This window comes from Lutra lutra, chromosome 2, assembly GCF_902655055.1.
Source record: "Lutra lutra chromosome 2, mLutLut1.2, whole genome shotgun sequence".
Classification (NCBI taxonomy): Eukaryota; Metazoa; Chordata; class Mammalia; order Carnivora; family Mustelidae; genus Lutra; species Lutra lutra.
The window spans coordinates 40,087,472-40,108,161 of record NC_062279.1 but is presented as its reverse complement, the minus strand read 5'-3'; the positions used below and the strand labels follow the sequence as shown (position 1 = coordinate 40,108,161).

The 20,690-nt window shown below is 37.6% G+C and overlaps 1 protein-coding gene across 2 annotated transcripts in view; it reads right to left on the bottom strand.

Moving 5' to 3' along the window:
• Positions 1 to 20,690, bottom strand: part of HOOK3 (hook microtubule tethering protein 3) — a 120,415-nt gene that overhangs the window by 59,399 nt on the left and 40,326 nt on the right. For both annotated transcript variants that reach the window (XM_047717228.1, XM_047717229.1), the window contains exons 7-9: positions 11,129 to 11,191; positions 9,440 to 9,523; positions 3,623 to 3,786 (exon numbers count right to left, since the gene is read on the bottom strand). In XM_047717228.1, coding sequence (XP_047573184.1) covers positions 3,623 to 3,786; positions 9,440 to 9,523; positions 11,129 to 11,191 — 311 coding nt within the window. The remainder of the gene's footprint in view (positions 1 to 3,622; positions 3,787 to 9,439; positions 9,524 to 11,128; positions 11,192 to 20,690) is intronic.

Sequence of the window (20,690 nt, the reverse complement as noted above, 5' to 3'; positions counted from 1 at the left end):
AGTGGCAAAGCCAGGATTTATAGAATGTCTAGGAAAAATTCAAGTATTAGATTAATACTCATCCTCTTCTTGTTCTTAACTTTACTGAGAATTTCATATACCAAGCTTATTTTTTTTTTTAAAGATTTTATTTATTTATTTGACAGAGAGAAATCACAAGTAGGCAGAGAGGCAGGCAGAGAGAGAGGAGGAAGCAGGCTCCCCGCTGAGCAGAAAGCCCGATGTGGGGCTCGAACCCAGGACCTGGGATCATGACCTGAGCCGAAGGCAGCGGCTTAACCCACTGAGCCACCCAGGCGCCCCTACCAAGCTTATTTTATACTATTCCTTGTCCTTTAACTTATGGATTGAAGGAACTAAAATAATAAATTTAATAGTTATTGTAATACACTTAACAATATTTGACAGGTTAATAATCCTGGGATAAAGTTTATTTTAATATAGTACTGTATTTAATTTGCTATTGTTTTAGTTAGGATTATTTAAAAAAAATTCATAAATGAGATGTCAGTACTCCTTTTTTTTGATGTTAGGATTTTTCTTTTCTTAAAATTATTTTTGTTGATGTTGATGTAAGGGAGGGAAAACTGGAAGCAAATGCTTATATGCCAGCTGTTACCACTGTTTGGAAAACCCTCCCCAACTCTTTATTTTTAAGTAACTGAAATCTATGACAATTGGAAAGGCAGATCAATGAAAATCTGCATATCCTTTGCCAGATTCACCTACTATTAACATTTTGTTTCACATACTTTCATTTGCTTAAGAAAACAAACGCACATACTTTTTTAGAGAACTATTCAAAAGGAAGCTGCAGAGGTCATGACCCTTCACTCCTAATAAATACCTCAGCAAGAAGGACAATCTTTCATACATCATAATACCACCTTTGTATCTAAGACAACTAATGTTAATTTAATAATATTATCTAATAGATAGTCCATATTTAAATTTCACTAACTGTGGTAAAAATGTCTTATAGTTCCCTCTCCCCACCCTAATCCAGGATCCAATAATTTTCAGATTATCTTTAATAGTATTATCCCTTTGTCTTTCCCTCCTTTTGTTTTTATAACTTTGACTTTTTTGAGTAGTCTTAGCCATCTTTAAGGATATTCTTTATTCTGATTATTTCTTCGTGATTACATTCAGGTTAAATATTTGGCACAAATACTACATAGCACTGGGTACAATGTGGATGGTGCTAAGTTTGATGAGTTGGTTAAAATGGTAACTGCCAGATCTCACCAATAAAAAGGTATATTGTCCCTTTTGTAATTAAGAATGAACTATGAGACTTAAATCTTTAAACGCTACCGAAGTTCAAGAAAAAGGAAAGAAATTAAAGGTAGAAGGTCATAATAAAGATCAGCCAGAAGCATTTTATCTGACTATAAAGAATAATAAACACTGAGGGGCGCCTGAGTGGCTCTTTCGGTTAAGTAACCGACTCTTGATTTCAGCTCAGCTCATGATCTTAGGGTCATGAGATCCAGGCTCATATTGGGCTCCACACTCTCTCCCTCTCTGTTGCACTTATACAAGAGCTCGCTCTCTCTCTCTCTCAAAAAAATTAATACATACAGAGATACACAAATATGTAGTACTGATACAGTATCTGAATTAAGTGCTTCAAAATATAAATTGCAGTATGTACTGCAATGATAAAAGCTTTAGACACTATTTCCTTTACAATGAAGGACAGGATATTTCTAAATAACACTTCCTCAAACCATACTTGAAAAACCTAGCCACAATTTAGAAACAAAAGGGTGGGGGGAAGAAAAGAAACAAAAAGGTACAGTCATACTTAAATTTTACTATCTTCTGATTTTGTCTTAGAAAGTCAAGATGCAGGGCACCTGGTTGACTCAGTCGGTTAAGTGTCTGCCTTCGGCTCAGGTCATGATCCCAGGGTCCTGGGATAGAGTCCAACGTCGGGCTCCCTGCTCAGCGGGGAGTCTGCTTCTCCCTCTGCCCCTTCCCCCAGCTCGTGCACGCGCTCTCTCTCTCTCTCTCAAAAATAAATAAAAATAAAATCTTTTAAAAAAATAAAAAGTCAAGATGCAGATGAAGGGTACTCAAAACTTTTTGGCTTCCTTTGCACTCTTAAAATTACAGAAATTGCAAAGAACTTTTGTTTATATAAGTTTTATCTATTGATGTTTATCATATTGAGAAATTAAAACAAACATCTAAATACATTGAAAATTATCAGTAATAAATCCACTATATTATAGACAACACAGTTTATGAAAAATAATTATATTCTAAATCAAAAAGTAAGAAGAGTGGTAATATTTTATACTTTTATGATTCAAATAATCCAGTTTAACAGAAGATGGCTGAAAAAAAAAAAAGAGCTGGATTATCAGAGCTATTTCTATATTCATCTGTAGTGATGGCTTTCTGGCTGAACTATATGAAGGAAATCCACCATCGCACAGATATGTAGTTAGAAAAGAGGGGTCTGGAAGACTCTCTGAAAGGGTCTCAGGGAACTGAAGAGGTCCTTAGACCAAATCTTGAACTGCTGATGTAGATCATAGGGGGTGGACTATTTCTGAAGTTTTAGAGAAGACTTAAGAATCATTTTTATTCTTTCCTGTGAATACAAAATATTCTATTTCTTACTGCTAAGTCCTTCAATTTTGTGGTTCTGTTTTGTCTGGCAGGACACCAAATTTTTCCTTTTCTTCTTTTCCCTTTCACCATCCAACTGCCAAACGGTCATTTTTCCTTCCTTTTGCCCTTTTCCTCTCCAAGATGTGTTTAGAAGACTGTCCCTTTAAATCAGGTTGCCTTTTAAATAAGTCTGACTCTATAAATCAGGCACCTGGCATTTATACTGTGTCTCTTTAAACCAAGTGTCTGCAAAGGGCACCAGTCTCTTTAAATTCAGTGCCTCTATGTTTTTATGGAGTCTGGTCCTTTAAGATGATGTGCTTAATTATGGTATTTCCCCAGTTTGTAATCCAATCTTCTTTTGTTTTAAAAGTAGTTCGGTGAATTTAATCTTTTAGTCTCTCCAACTCCCCCTCAGGCCTCTTCACTAGTGTTTTTCTGTCTTCCTCTAATTTTTTTGTCAGTCTGCCTTTACTTGCCTCAAAGCACTGAGTAGGATGGGGTGGGACAGTGTGTGGGATGTGTGGCTCATGTGTGTTTTCTTCACAGTTTTATTTCAGTTGAGGCATTCTGTCTTCAGGTAATAATGAGTATGTAGTTTTTTTTTGTTTTTGTTTTTTAAAAAGATTTATTTATTTATTTGAGGCGGGGAGTGGGGGCAGAGGGAAAGGGAGAGAGGGAATCCCAAGCAGGCTCTATGCCCAGTGCAGCGCCTAACATGGGGCTCGATCTCACGACCCTGAGATCGTGACTTGAGCTGAAACCAAGAACTGGACACTAAACCGACTGTGCCACCCTGGTGCCGCCAAGGGTGTAGCTTTGATAGAATTTTTCCTAGATGTGAAGTTACTGGGTGTCATGTGGTAAGATTTGGGGGAAGTTGTTTATTTCACATCCTCCTTGGTCTGCAGCTATCCAAAAGTCCTAACACTACATTTTTAACATTAAAAGATAGTTAACCAAATCTTAAAAATTAGACTTTAGTAAGGTCTTTTACCTGAATGTTTCTTCTTGGAGTTGTTCCAGCTGAGTTTGGAGCTGCAGATGCCTTCTTCCTGCAGGACTGTTAGGATCTTCTATAGAATCAGATTGATTAAGTCTTTCCATTAATACCTGATTCTCTGCCAAGAGACTACTTTTCTCCTCTTGCAATGCTGCAACCTGTTAGCATATAGGAAGACAGCAATTATTTCTTCTAATTACACTGGGATCAGCATAATCATTGTGAATTACCATTAGAAAGCCTGTTTTAATCAACTTTCCCTTACAACATTACTTTGGAATAGTGCACAGGCAGAGCAATATTTTAAGAGTAAGCAAGAATTCATTCTTTATATCTGAAAAGATAGTTCACCAAATAAGATAAGTAAATGGCAACTAAGCACACAAAAGGATACTCATGATTAATCATTAAGGAACTGCAAATTGAAACCACAATGTTATACTCATACACTCCTACTGGAATGGCTCAAACAAAAAATATTGCTATACCAAGTTTTGGGAAAGATGTAGAACTTTTCTGAAGTAGGCTCCACATGGAGCCCAACATAGGGCTTGAACTCATGACCCTGAGATCATGCCCTGAGCTGGGATCAAGAGTCAGATGCTTAATGGACTGAGCCACCCAGGTGCCTCTGAAGATGGAGAACAAATGGAAGTCTCATACATCTCTGGTGAGAATGTAAAATGTTTCAAGCACTTTGGAAAACAGCTTTGCATTACCAAAACGTGCAACTACCACATGACCCAGTCAGTATTTACGAACTCAAGAGAAATAAAAGCACGGGGCCCACACAAAGACTTATAAAGAATGTTAATAGCATTTTTGCTTGTGATAGAGAAAAACGAGAAACAACACAGATGTTCATCAACAGGTGAATGGAAAAATTCTAATATATTCATATAATAGAACACTATTTGGCAATTAAAAAAAAGAATTAACTATTGATACTGTCAAAAATAATGAGCTCAGATGAAAAATAAGTATAAATAATGTATGATTCTTTTTATATGCAATTCTAGAAGATATGAACTAATCTATAGTGACAAGGCAGAGCTGGGGACTGGAGGGGGAATACAAAGTCATGAGGAAACTTTTGAGGGTGATGGGCTCATTATATTAATTGTGGTAACGTTTTTACACATTCATATATAAATCAACATGCATGAAAATTGTACATTTTAAATATGAACAGTTTATGTGTTAATTACAGCTCAATAAAGCTGTAAAAACAAAAGCCACCTGCCATTTCTAATTCTTACTTGCCACCCCCCACTTTCCCCTGAACTCGTTCTGATTGGGCTACTAGCCCTACCATTCCACAGAACTGCTCATCAGAATCACTATGGACACTTCCATGTCACCGTGAACAATCAACATATGCCACAACCCATCACATTCTCCTCCCTGAAACAGTTTCTTCACTTGGCTGACAGGACACCTTACTCTTGGGCTTTCTGGACCCAACCTACCAGGCTTCTCTTTCTCCTTAGTCAATTCCTCTCAATTTCTCTGCCATTAGAGTGTCCTACAGCTTTCTTCTCTACATGCAGTGATGGCTTCCAGTTTCATGGCTATAAACATCATCTATTCAGTGACAACTCACACATTTCTATTTCTCAATTGGAACCCTAAACTGGGTATCATTTCCATGTGCATGTCTAAAAGGCATCTCAAACTTAAATTGTCCAATTAATTACTCCTCACTCCCCAGTTCTTCCAGTCTTTCCCGTTTTGGTGAAAAGTTAACTCTATCCTTCTAGTTGCTCAGTCATAAGCCTTAACATCTTTAATCTCATACCCACATCCAATCTGTCAGCAAATATCACTTTTCACACACATTTTTACCACTTACCAGGCAAAATTCCGATCTAATCCAACATAATTTTTTTTTGCCTAGATGCAATAACTGCAATGACTTCTTAATTAGTCTAAATTTGGCCCTTGCCTCCTTTTAGTCTGTTCTCCATACAGCAGCCCCATAGTCCATCAAAACAAAATGCAGACCACATGACTACTTTGCTCAAATGTTCTACTGGATTCCTATTTACTCAAAGTTAAAATCACTACAAAGGCTTATAAGGCCTCTCCAGACTGATTTCCACTTCACACACTCTGTTCTGTGGGTACTTGGTAATGTTTGTTGAATAAATGAAGCTAAAATGCCAGCTCTATAATTTGACAGATTTCCATAAATGCATGGGTCTTTTCTCAGAAGACAGCAGTGGCTCTATCCTGTGCCACGGGCCCATTTCATTCATTTCTGCTCTTTAATCCTTTTTTAAAAAAAGAGGTATGCCTATATAATTAGCAGAAGTCTTTTTCACACACACAGAAAAAGGAGACCACAGGCATACCTCATTTTATTGCACATCTCAGTATTGCAATTTTTACGAACTGAAGGTTCATGGCAACCAAGTCTATAGGCACCATTTTCCTAATAGCATTTGCTCACTTCCTGTCTCTGTTACATTTTGATAATTCTTTTTTTTTAAAGATTTATTTATTTATTTATTTGGCAGACAGAGATCACAAAGAGGCAGAGAGGCAGGCAGAGAGAGAGGAGGAAACAGGCTCCCCGCTGAGCAGAGAGCCCGATGTGGGGCTCAATCCCAGGACCCCGAGATCATGACCAGAGCTGAAGGCAGAGGCCTTAACCCACTGAGCCACCTAGGCGCCCCACATTTTGATAATTCTTGCAATATTTTAAACTTTCCCCTTATGATTGAATGGTGATCTGTGATCTTTGATACTACTATTGTGTAACTGCCTTGGAGTGCCACAAAACATCCCCATATAAGATGGTGAATTTAACTGATAACTTTTGAGTATGTTCTCACTGCTTCACCAACCAGCTGTTCCTTTTCCCACTGGCCTCTCTCCTCAGGCCTCCCTATAACCTGAGACACAATGATACTGAAATTAGGCCAATTAATAACCCTACAATGCACTGTTAAGTATTCAAGTAAAAAGTCATACATCTCTCATTTTAAATCAAAAGCCAGAAATGATTAAGCTTAGTGAGAAGGCATGTTGAAATCTGAGACGGGCTGAAAGCTAAGACAGCTGAAAGCTGAGAGAGGCTTTTTGTATCAGTTTAGCCAAATTATGAATGCAAAGGAAAAGTTCTTGAAGGAAATGAAACGTTTAAAGCTATTCCAGTGAACGTGCAAATGGTAAGACAGACAGACAGCCTTATTGCTGACACAGAGAAAGTTTTAGTGGTCTGGACAGAGATCAAACCAGACACAACATTCCCTTTAGCAATCCAAACCCACGATAACTCTGAGATATGCTTGTACTGAAAAATAATACACAAACACGATTTAAGAAAAAAAAAAAATCAGACAAGAAAAAGGGGCTTATAATAAAAAGTTAGTTTTCTGTTGAGTTTTTCTACTTCCAAGAGACAACTAATTTTAACTATTCCAAACTTCACTGTTTTTGGCTGTTATTTTATATCTCTAAATGTTTTACACCACCATTTCTTGATTTACCAATCTTAGACATTATCTAGTGACTCCTTTGACAGGTTAAACTATAGCTACTTGTGTCATCCTTCCTTTCCACAAATACAATTATATCACTATTCTTGTTTCCCTGTCTGGTCATCTCTGCAATCCTTTTTTTTTTTTTTAAAGATTTTATTTATTTGACAGAGAGAGATCACAAGTAGGCAGAGAGAGAGAGGAGGAAGCAGGCTCCCTCCCTAGCAGAGAGCCTGATGCAGGACTCAATTCCAGGACCCCGAGATCATGACCTGAGCTGAAGGCAGAAGCTTAACCCACTGAATCACCTGGGTGCCTCTCATCTCTGCAATCTTAAACAAGTACTTACTCTTTTCACTCAATCCCCTACCCATTCATTCACTCACTCACACGTTCACTGTGTGCTTACTATATGGGGCAGGGACTACATGATCACGGAAGGCCTTCCCAGAAGGCCTAACTTCATCCTGGGCACATCTCAGTGTCCAGTAAGTATTTTATGACAAATAAGTCAGGTAATTTTGAGCTGAGACTGGATGTCTAGAAGGAACCAGCCATGTAATGGGTGTTGTGCCAACAGAAGTGGTTCCTGACTCCCTTTTGGCAAGAACATTAGTGACCCTATCTTTCCTTCATGTCTCCTGTCCTCATCTACTGCTGTCACTTGTACTTTTACTCTGGCAATAACATTTCTCTACAGGATAATTCTAAATGTTGAAATTGGTTTGTATTATTACTTTAGAGATCACATTATCAAGTAGGTCACTACTGTTTTCTGCAGAGCTAAGTGTATCATAGGGCTATAGTTTGCCAAAGTTTATCAAAGATAATGTTTAGGGGCACCTGGCTGGCTCAGTGGGTTAAAGCCTCTGCCTTCAGCTCAGGTCATGATCCCAGGGTCCTGGGATCGAGCCCCACATCGGGCTCTCTGCTCAGCAGGGAGCCTGCTTCCTTCTCTCTCTGACTGCCTCTCTGCCTACTTATAATCTCTGTCTGTCAAATAAATAAATAAAATCTTTAAAAAAAAAAAAAAAGATAATGTTTATATTCTAGTCATAAAAACCATCATCTCTTATTTATTATTATTATTAATCTTAGCATTTGTGTAGAGTTAAGTTTTAAAATTTTGGAAAAGCAATTAATGGCACTTACACTGTGACTAGATAAATATCATTTACTGTATGACCCAGCAAGTGTGCTCTGATTATACTTCCTCCTAAGCGATGACCAACACCTCTGCCTTTCAACGTAAAATTCTTCTATTATAAAATATTATGAACTCTGTGTAGTCATGACCCAGCTTTAACAAGTATCAAAACATGGCCAATTATGTATTTGTACCTTTCTGTCCATGCCCTGATCTAATTTTGAGGTAAATCCTAAATAATTTTTTACTCTTTTTTTTAAAATTAATTAATTAATTTATTTATTTATTTTTTTAAAGATTTTATTTATTTATTTGAGAGAGAGACAGTGAGAGAGAGCATGAGCAAGGAGAAGGTCAGAGAGAGAAGCAGACTCCCGCGGAGCTGGGAGCCCGATGTGGGACTCGATCCTGGGACTCCAGGATCATGACCTGAGCCGAAGGCAGTCGTCCAACCAACTGGGCCACCCAGGCGTCCCTTTTTTACTCTTTTTAACTGTGAGAGATTTCCTATACACTTTAACTATCCTGTTAAGTTTTTCACTTTAACAATTCTATTTTTAATTTACTTAAGTGTTTGATTTCTGATTTTAGCATCATGTCCCAGATGGAATATCTTTACTAATTTCACTGAGAGTATTAAATAGATTAAAAAGATTAATCTCTGCTACTATCCCAAATTTCTCCACTTCCTCTAGGACCATCTTCCTGTTTATCTTCCTCCTTTTCTCTTTTGTAATACCGACTTTCCTTAATGAAGTAGTCAAAGCAAGGGTAACTGTAAGCTGTGCATTCATGAACTTCACATTAGGGCTTATCTACAAAAAGTTGGCCTTTCTGTGTATTATGAGTATCTACTATGGATACTGGCAAACACTACAAATGAGCACTTAAAAAAATCTCGCCCACCCCTCCCTAAAGCTAGCACAGATAGCCCCCCTTTCTTTTCTTGTGTTATACCATTCATTCATTTATTCTAAATTTAATGGGGCTGCCAGAAGTAAAGAAAATTAATATATTTGATGAGTCTACTATCTTTAACCACAAATCTGTTTTTCCCCCTTTTTTTCCTTAATTAGGGTTCATGATAATCCAACAATACTGTATGGTAATACACAGCACGTTTGGTGTTGCTTACAGTGGTGCATTTCAAACAGGTAGCACACAGAAAACATCTCTTACCTGCATATCCAACTCATGGCACCTTTGAGCAATTTCTTCTTTTGCTGACAAAGCTTCATTTAGTTCCTCTGTAGTTTTCTTCAACTAGTTAGAAACAAAGAGATGCAATAAACATTTCAATATGAATAGAAACAATTCATAATTACATAAGCACAATAAAGAATTAGAACACTTTCCTCTCATTTCTTTCTGAGGGGCTGGGAGAAATTGAGAACTCTTGTGAAGAGTCAAAACCAGCCATTTCTAACTTTGAGTATCTTCTAGTTGTTAAGTCTTTTCTGTACTGAATCTGGTTCTTTCCTCTTATCAAGTTTTCTTACACAAGTTTTCTTCCTGTCTGGGCTACATGATGCTTGGTAATGTTAATTCTGTAATAACTGAAAAATTTTCCCTTGATAAAATATGTATGTGCTAGAGGATGGGGGTTTCAATTGTTGAAATATATAGCCAGAAGTATTTCAACACAAAATCTTCAAGCATATTACATGTTTATGTTATTTTGTGTAACACAGTTTTAAAAAATATTTTTATTATTCTGATTCTCAACACAAACCAAACATTTCTGAGTTGTGTCCCATAAACCCTGGGTTAGCAAAGCAAGAACAAATTAATTAAAATTGATTAATTAAAAAAATGATTAAAAATTATACTAGCTTTTCCATTCATGTGACCTCACCTGTGTAACATAAATTAAAAAAAAAAATCCATAAAAGGCAGCAACTTTAAAATCTAACATCACAAAGTAAGGGAAGCAAATTATAACTCGAGTTAAAATTGTATCATGACCAGGGGCGCCTGGGTGGCTCAATGGGATAAAGCCTCTGCCTTCGGCTCAGGTCATGGTCCCAGGGTCCTGGGATCGAGCCCCGTATCAGGCCCTCTGCTCAGCGGGGAGACTGCTTCCCTCTCTCTCTCTGCCTGCTTCTCTGCCTACTTGTGATCTTCAAATAAATAAATAAAATCTTAAAAAAAAAAATTATACCATGACCAAAGATTTTCCTACAAAACATTTAGAAACCAATGGGAAGAAATGAGAGAGGATAACACAAAGATTTCTGTTTACACTTTGGAAAAGATGTCCCAGGACAGATGGAATATAGAAACTGACAATGTAAGTTGTAGTATTTTATTGCAAAGCAGTAATTAAAATTACAAAATAAGTTTTTGGCTAAAATTTCAAGAATGTACTGCAGACAGAGTTCCTTTAAGAATATAGTAGGTTCCTTGGTGCATTTAAATATCTACTGACTATTCCCTCACAAAGATGAAGGGTGGAGGAGACATCTGCCATGGAAGACTCATGTGAAATAAAAGGTATTGTGTATTATAAGTAAATCATAAGAGTAAAACGCATGCCACTTGCCAAGAATGCATCTATTGTGCTAAATGTGGCATACAGAAAGATATCACCAATGGGAAGAAAAAAAATCAAGACTAGAAAACATGAATTACAATGACTTAAATTTATTTTAAAGTGGATCATATAATATTTTAATTATAAATTATAAATTTAATTACAAATGCATAATATCCACTAGCAAAATAGCTTAAGTCTTGAACTTAAGGAAAAAACAAATAATTAAACCAACATACTCTATAAGCAAATTCAACTGAAACATTCTTTTCATTAGTATCTAAAGTTTATTCTTTTCAATCGCTATATGGATAAAACAATGCAAAATTAGATACCTGGCGATCAAGGTCAACATAGGCATCGTTTCCAGCAGAGACAGGTGATTCCTTACTCATCAGCTGAAATTAAGATTTAAATGATTTTAACTATGAGGCAAAAATGACATCATATAAAATACACTTAGACAACAACATGAACACCCGGCCACCACAGAATTATAAAAATTAAAATGAAGACACAAATGTAAGAGGAACATTTTCCTATACATTTTCAGTCTAAAATCTTTTTTATCCCAGGATAATGCCTCCATTTAAAATTACAGGTCTAAATTCTGGTGCTCATTTTCACTATAAGGGCAGTCATAAGAATCAAGACAAATCTTTAGGTTAAAAAAGTGGCTAAGTATTTAAAAACTGACTTCTCAGTAAAAAAACAGCAACACTGATGTAACTCTATCTAAAAAATAAATATGGGCAATATCAGTATTAGCCAAAATGAACTGGCTGATGTTTATCTCACACACACACACACACACACACACACACACACACACACACACACCCTCTCTCTATTTCTTAGCCTCTCTCACCCTGGTGTTGCAGAGAGAGGAGCCATATAACATGTGAGGGTTTGGGGGTAAAGGGGATAAATTTCTAATTGTGACAAATGTCAGGGGCAGACTCAAATGGTCCCAATTTTCTACTCTTTCCTTCTTATGTTGAGGGACAAAAGAAAGGGGGACAATTAGAAATGTGGGGATGCACTGTTGAGAGAGATCTTGTAATATCAGCCTTCAGTAACACTCTTTGAGAGATCAGAAAATTGTTATGTTCAGCTGTACTTTTTTTTTCTCCTTATCAGTGGTTCTCAAAGTGAAGTTCTCAAACCATCAGTGTTGCCTAGAAACTCTTCAGAAATGCAAATTACTGGGTCCCAGCTCAGGTCTATGGACTCAGAAACTGGGGAGGGGAGGGGGGCTGCTAGGGCTCAGCAACATATTTAATAAAGTCCTCTGGGTGACTCTAATACATACTGAAGTTTGAGAATCACTGCTCTATATTAATGGGATGAGAAGAGTTCAAAGTCCCTCAGCATAATTAGGGAAAAAAAAAATCTCAGGAAGAGTAAAAAACACTGGCTTCAATGTTTATGCTTTCCTCTTTATGCTTTCCTCTTAATCATAAGATTTTTGAGACTTCTTCCAACAAAAAATAGTCCCATTGTAAAGAATATACAATTCATAAAAATATAAAAAGGAAAACCATTATTCTACCATCCAGAACAATCACCTTTATAATTCTGAAATATTTAAGAAGCTATCATCCAAGGGTGTAGCACACATAGGTCAAGTGAGTAAGACAAGCGTTATTAGAATGTGATAACGGGCTGCTCCAGGCTCAGAGAGGCCCTATCTAATCAGAGACAGGTAGTAGAAGGACCAGAAGTGTTTCTTCGTCTTTTTCCTTTTCCCACTGTTATAGTTAAGTCCTCATCATAATACAGCAACAACTCCGAATAAAAACCTAAGTGTCCTACACTCTGAATACAACCTGTTCTCAATCCTAGTCTCTCATTCAATTACGTTTAATTTATGTGCTCCTAAATTTGAGGTTTCCAAGCCCTACACCTCCCTCCTTTCTCCTGGGCTTCTAGTGAGACTCCATCATTCTGATATTCACTTTCTTCCTTACTCTGCTGAGACTTTATACTAAACATTATTGTTTTTGCCGGCTCACATTTACTCCTCCTCCTTCTGTTAACAATATCATCTTATTTTTGGGAACTTCCCTCCCCTGCTTTGGGTTCCATGGTTCACCATTTGTTTAACCAATCACCTTATACTTTCTAGTTCAGATTTTTCAGTCTATTATGGTGATGACCTTTGTCAATATCTCAATTTTCTTACCCTCAATTCTTTCTTCCTGGCAAAATCTCAGTATATTATTATTCTACCTATCTCTTCTGGCCATACACCAGACTATTAAGTACTGAGAGAGTAAAAAAACAAACAAAATTTTAAATCAGAAAACACTATTAATACATAGTTTCTAATTTCAACTGGGCCTTTAAAGTTGCTCCAAAAGTACAATTATGCTTCCACCATAGATTATTCTAAACCTTTCTTATTTCTCAAATCTCTGCACTCTTCATCAGAAAACCTCGTCTCCGAATAAGAATTTCCCATGTCTTAATTTACAAAATTGGCAACATTCATGCCCACACTTTCCTTTTTCAATTTTAAGACAAGTGCTACTTTCCCCTTGAAAGCTAATCCCACGTGTGCTCCCTGACCCATTCTCTTCTCAGCTTCTTTAGTAGGATGGCTATTATAAAAAGGATGGGCAGAGGTGCCTAGATGGCATAGTCAGTTCAGTGTCCAACTCTTGGTTCCTCAGCTCAGGCTGTGATGTCAGGGTCCTGGGATCGAGCCCCAGGTCAGGCTCCACACTCAGGACAGAATCTGCTTGAGTTTCTCTCTCTCTCTCCCACCCTCTGCCCCTCCTGATTGTGCACGCTCTAAAATAAATGAACAGATCTTAAAGAAAAAAAAAAAAAAAGGACATTCACAAGGTTGACAAAGAGGTGGAAAAAACAGAATCCTAGTACACTGCTGGTAGGAATGTAAAATGCTGCAGGATGTGTGGAAAACAAGTTGGTGCTTTCTCAAAAAAGTTACACACATAATTACCATATGACCAAGAAACTCAATTTCAATATGCCTAGAAGAATTAATAGTGGATGTTAAAAAAAACACCAAAACCCTTATATTAATATTCACAGCATTATTCACAATAGCCGAAAGGTAGGAACAACCCCAAATGTCCCTCAACTTAAGAATAAACAAAATGCTGCACATCCATACAATGGATTTTTCAGCCATAAAAAGGAGCAAATATTAATACGTGCTACAAAATAACCTTGAAAGTATCATGCTAAATGAACAAAGACACAAAAGGCCACATATCATATGATTCCATTTATATGAAATATCCAGAATATGGAAATTCATAGAGACAGAAAGCAGACTTCCGGTTGACATAGGCTAGAGAAAGGAGGAAATGAGAACAGCCTATGTAGTGGATGAAAAGGGTTTTCTTTTGTGGTGATGGAAAAAGGTGGAACAAAATAGTCAACCATGTTTGCACAACACTATGAACACACTAAATGTCACTAATGGCAAATATTTGTTATGCATATTTTATCACAGTAAATAAATAAATGTCAGTAGTACCTGAATAAAGAAATATAAATAGAATATACCCTTAAAAAAAAAAAAAAGACTACCATTTTAAAGAAGCCCTTTTTATTTCCATTATTCTATCCAGCTACTCCCTCCCCGCCCCCGCCCCGCCTTCTTCCCCTTGGTCCCATTAGTTACTAATCCAATGGATTCAAGCTCCTATAATTTTCCAAATCTGTGCACCTGTCTCCACCCTGACTGCCATAACCTTGTTCGGGCTTCCATCATTCATTCTTGGTAATTAAATATTAATTACTAAGGTCTCTTAAGTGCTCTCCCTTTTTCTAGCCCGGTTTTCCTCCAAACCATTCTTCTCATCATATACATTTTCTTAAATAAAGACTTTAATGTATTTTCTCCTTAAAATCTATTCACTGATTTCCAAAATCCCAATTCCCAAATGAAACTGCTCAATATTCTAATGACTTTAGGTCTCTTGTTTCATTTCTAAGCACTCGCTATACCTCACCATGGTCGCTATGGGTAACCAACATTCCAGATAAGTCTTGCTTTCTCTTGCCTCCCGGACTTTACAACAATTTTTGCCCTTTCCTTACCTCATCTCATCCTTCCATGCTCAGTCAAGTTGCCACCTTCTTGGGGTGCCTGGGTGGCTCAGTGGGTTAAAGCCTCTGCCTTCAGCTCAGGTCATGATCCCAGGGTCCTGGGATGGAGCCCCACACCAGGGCTCTCTGTTCAGCAGGAAGCCTGTCTCCCTGCCCCCCACCCCCGCCTGCCTCTCTGCCCACTTGTGATCTCTATCAAAAAAATAAATAAAATCTTAAAAAAAAAAAAAAAAAGCCACCTTCTCTGAGAAGCCTTTGCTTAAGTCCCCAACTGAGTTAGCTATGCCTTTGAGGTACTCCTAATATTTTCCCCATCATGGTACTTTCATTTTGAATGCTTTGAATGTATGTGAATTGCATGATTAGCCATTTCTCCCATGAAATTTAGATTTTGTGGGGGCAAGAGACCATGTCTGCCTTTTTCATAATTTTATCCTGAATGCCTACTATTGCTCCTGGTGCATAGTAGGTGCTTGATGGTATGTGCTAAATGAATAGAAGGAACATGCACATAAAAGACATACAATCTACTGTTGACATCTAACTATATTGCTTCATTCACTTGACATTTTCCAACTCTTTTTAAAAATTTTATTTATTTATTTGATAGAGACAGAGAGCATGCACAAGCAGGGGGAGCAGCAGACAGAGAGGGAGAACGAGGTTCCCCACCAACCAGGGAGCCTGACATAGGGCTTGATCCCGGGACCCCGAGATTATGACCTGAGCTCAAGGCAGGCACTTAACCAATTAAGCCACCCAGGTGCCCCTCACTTGACATTTTAAGTGCTTTCTTTTTGTCACAAGATACTTAAAAAAAAAAAAAAAAAAAAAAAAAAAGATGTATTTATTTATTTATTTTACAGACAGAGAACGCGTGTGTGTGTGTGTGGGGGGGTGTGGTACAAAGGGAGGGGAGAGAGTCTTAAGCAGACTCGATACTGAGTACAGAGCTTCCATGGGAGCAGACCTTGGTTTTCTCTCAGGTCATGTCAAGTCTCAGGACATTGAGAACATGACCTGAGACAAAACCAAGAGTCAGATGTTCAACTGACTATGCCAACCAGGTGCCCCATAAGAAAAAAAATTTTTAGGGGTGCTTGGGTGGCTCAGTTGGTTAAGTGTCTGCCTTTGGCTCAAGTCATGATCTCAGGGTCCTGGGATCTAGCCCCACACTGGCCTCTCAGCTCATCAAGGAGTCTGCTTCTCCCTCTCCTTCTGCCCCTCCCTGACCTGACTCCGTCTCAAATAAATAAAATCTTAAAAAAAATTTTTTTAAACAAATTACTATCAACTATACCTCCATGAAATCAAGGTAGCCTACTTTAAACACTTGCTTCCCAATGGGTGCACACTGTTGTCATATTTCTATTAAAATAAAATAGTTTGGAGGTGCTTAGGTGGCTCATTTGGAAGAGCATGTGATTCTTTTTTTTTTTTTTTAAAGATTTTATTTATTTATTTGACAGAGAGAGAGCACAAGTAGACAGAGAGGCAGGCAGAGAGAGAGAGAGAGAGAGAGAGAGGGAAGCAGGCTCCCTGCCGAGCAGAGAGCCCGACGCGGGACTTGATCCCAGGACCCTGAGATCATGACTCGAGCAGAAGGCAGTGGCTTAACCCACTGAGCCACCCAGGTGCCCAAGCATGTGATTCTTGATCTTGGGGTTGTGAGTTCAAGCCCCACACTGGGTCTAGTAGAGATTAACTTAGATAAACTTTAAAAAATTATGTAAGATAGTTTGATAAACACTGCTGTGTCCAATTTTGGTCTGAATTTCTAAATAATTCCTTGGGCTAGATTCATAGAATTAAATGTCATTTGGTGACATTTTTTTATTTTTAGTAATTTTATACCCCCCCTTTTTTAAAGATTTTTAAAATTTATTTGACAGAGAGAGATCATAAGTAGGCAGAGAGGCAGGCAGAGAGAGAGGGAGAAGCAGGCTCCGTGGCGAGCAGAGAGCCAGATGTGGGGCTTGATCCCAGGACCCTGAGATCATGACCTGAGCCAAAGGCAGAGGATCAACCCTCTGAGCCACCCAGGTGCCCCGACGTATTTTAATTTTAAAAATATTCCTGATTATAATTACAAACCTATAATTATAGAAAAATTGGCAAATACAGAAAAGAGCACAGAATATCCAACCATTTAGAGATGGTTAACATTTTGTCATTTTTCACTCATCTTAATTTCTATTTTAAACAGAAATGGGATTTTATTGGTCATGTGTCCTGTTTCCCTAATAAGCCTTACCCATATTTTTACGTATTTTTCAGAAATTCACTTTAACGCTACCTAATATGTCAATATATTATTCTACTGTAATTTAGGTGGTTAGGCTATTTCTGTTTCCGTACTAGAAAATAATGTGAAATAAATCTTGAAGCAATACAGCATAATGGTTCTGGGCGTGGGCTCTGAACTCAGACTGCTTAAATCTGAGTTCTAACTCTGCTGCTACTTCTTGTGTGAACTTGAGGTTACTCACACTGTCTATGCTTCAGTTTCCCCTTTAATAAACTGGGGACAATAACAGTGTATACCTCAAAATATTAAATTAATTTTTCGTTTAAAAAAAATTTTGATAAAATTAGGGCACCTGAATGGCTCAGTTGGTTAAAGCCTCTGCCTTTGGCTCAAGTCATGATCCCAGGGTCCTGGGATTGAGCCCCACATTGGACTCTCTGCTCAGTGGGGAGCCTGCTTCCCCCTCTCTCTCTGCCTGCCTCTCTGCCTACTTTGATCTCTGTCATATAAATAAGTAAAATGTTTTAAAAAATAATAGAAATAATAAAATTTTTGATAAAATATATAGAACATAAAATTTGCCAATTTAATAATTTTAAGTCTAAATTAATAAATTTAAGTCTACAAAATAAATATAAATAAAATAAAAAAATTTTGATAAAATATATAGAACACAAAATTTGCCAATTTAATAATTTTAAGTCTACATTTCAGTAGCATTAATTATAATTGTGAATTTTAAATGAGTTAAGAGACACAATGTATTTATTAAGTACTAGCACTATCTAGCACATAGTAGGTTTGACATAATGTCTGCTATTACTGTATCTCTGTATTTCAGATCTCCTTAGGATAAATTCCTAAAAACAGAATTATAGGATCAATTACAGTAAGGCAGAACTGTTAGTGGCCCCTTATTCTTTTTCTTATTTTTTGGAGTAACAGACTCCTCATATTTTGGCTGGTTTTGGGACTATCTGTGTGGCTCCATGAATAATATCTGGTTAACACAGGGGAGAACTGCTGAGTTTATTTAGAGGAAGTGGATAACTCTTCCTTCAGTCCTTCCTGATGGCTGGAAATGGAATGTGATAGCTGGCACCTGAGAAGCCACAGCTGAACCACTAAGTCGGAAACATGTCTTAAGGAAATAAGAAAGCTGTGTCCCTGATGACTATAGAGCAAAATCCAAGAGGACTTAGGAGCAAAATAACTTCTATCTTGCTTGAGAGATCATTATTTTGATATTTTAACACTCATGACCTAATATCTCATATAATACAAGAGTATAATATTTTTAAAAAGATGTACCAGTTTAATCTTCCTATCATCAGAGCTGACTGCTAAACTGATCGTCTTTTAAAAGCTTTGCTTTTTGGGGGTGCCTGGGTGGCTTAGTCATTAAGCATCCACCTTTAGCTCAGGTCACAATCCCAGGGTCCTGGGATAGAGCCCCACATCGGGTTCCCTGCTCCATGGGAAGCCTGTTTCTCCCTCTCCTACTCCCCCTGCTTGTGTTCCCTCTCTCGCCGTGTCTCTGTCAAATAAATAAATAAAATCTTTTAAAAAATAAATGAATAAAACAAAAGCTTTGCTTTTTTGAAAGGTCCTGTAGTAAGGAATTTGGCTGGCCTTTGTCCTATTACTGGCAAGCAGCCCCTCAATCTCTGGTATTTCCTTCCTGATAAGAGTAACTTTTTTATTTGTGGGTCCTAGGTAGTTAAAACTAAAAAACTGGATGATCAAATTGGAGGCTGGTCATACCAGAAAAACCAGTCATGTATCAGAGGACTGTGTCTTTGAGCCACTTCATAATCAGTTTGACTTTGGGGGGAGGAGCGCTGGAAACTGCCTTCAACCCCATGGTCACTGATACAATCAATCACACCTACATAATGAAACCCCAATAAAAACTTAGAAACATGAAAACTCAGGTGAGCCCTAACAGTTGGCAGTACTTTGGAACGGTCACACAGTAATGTGCTGGGAGTGTGATAGGTCTTGATTCCACAGAGAGGGAACAACAGAAACTGCATTTGGGACTTCCTAGACCTCACTATATGCATTTTTGGGGTGGGGGGGATTTGGTTCTGGTTTGTATTCACTTGCTATAATAATACTGTCATCATTCCTGAGTTCTATGAGTCAGAACCCTGGGGGGCGGTGGTGGGAACTCCTGGATTTATAGTCAGATGGTCAGATTTCTTAAAAAATACAACTTAACTGACATTTAGCATTTTTCATGCTGTCGTATTTTTTTCTCTGTCAGGTGCATGTTCAAGTCCTATACTGTTCTCTAGTATCCCTAACAGTTTGTTCCATTGCCTTCATGATTAAAAACATTCTCACATCCGGAAATCAACTGGTTATTACCTTACATTTTATTTTTACTTTTATAGTTTTATGTCTCACTTTTGATGGAGCTCATGACACGCTACCCCAAAGTATGGCACCTTGGCATACTGAACACTTGAAGCTGAAGGAGTTTGAGAAAAAGCAGATACAGGATAGATTTTCTACCTTCTCCTGAAGCAGGTCATAAAATCCTCATGTAAGAGGTATCTTCCCTATACTCAAAGCAAAGGAAAGAAGCATCCTTATCTCCAAAGATAGAGGGATTCTGAAAGAATCTTGAATCAATAGGAATTGCTGTTTCCCCCAGGTTACTATCCTTAGCTCAAACCCTTGTGTGCCCTATCATATTTTTCCATGATTCTCCATTCTTCATCAAACTCAGCCCTAAAACTCTCAAGTTTAAACACTTCTTTGAAAAAAATAAATAAAAAACACTTTTTTCATCTTCATTTCCTTAAAAAGGTCTCTATGTCATGTAAAAAACTAAAATACATGTGTATCCTTATTCATCTGTCCTTTGATACAGAGGTCTCAGCTGAGAACTTGGATGGGTAGAAGAAAAAGGTATTTTTCCTCCCCTACAGTTTCAGTATAAATATTCATCTAGAAGTAGCTTTGGGTATGGTTGGAGTTGAAGACCCACCTTCTGCCAAACGAGAAACCAATAATTAAGCGTGAGGTAGACTGCTGGTTTAAGATACGTATTTACAATGGCTTTAGAAATGGGTCTACTGGGGCGCCTGGGTGGCTCAGTGGGTTAAGCCGCTGCCTTCGGCTCAGGTCATGATCTCAGGGTCCTGGGATCGAGCCCCGCATCGGGCTCTCTGCTTGGCAGAGAGCCTGCTTCCTCCTCTCTCTCTACCTGCCTCTCTGCCTGCTTGCGATCTCTCTCTGCCAAATAAATAAATAAAATCTTAAAAAAAAAAAAAAAAAGAAATGGGTCTACTATTTGTAGTTCACTGGGGCATTTTTAAAAATTAAAAATTTTTAATAGTAGTAGTACTGTAATACTGTAATACTGAATATTGCAATATTCAGTAGTTATTGAATACATATACCTACAAGACAAATGTGTAAGATTTAAATGCAAATGAGAAATTCAAATGTATGATTTTTTTAAATAAAAATGAGGCACAGTATATCATAAATGCAAAGAAAAAAATTCTCAAAAAATGAGGAGAATCTCTTTAAAATTTCCACATCTACTA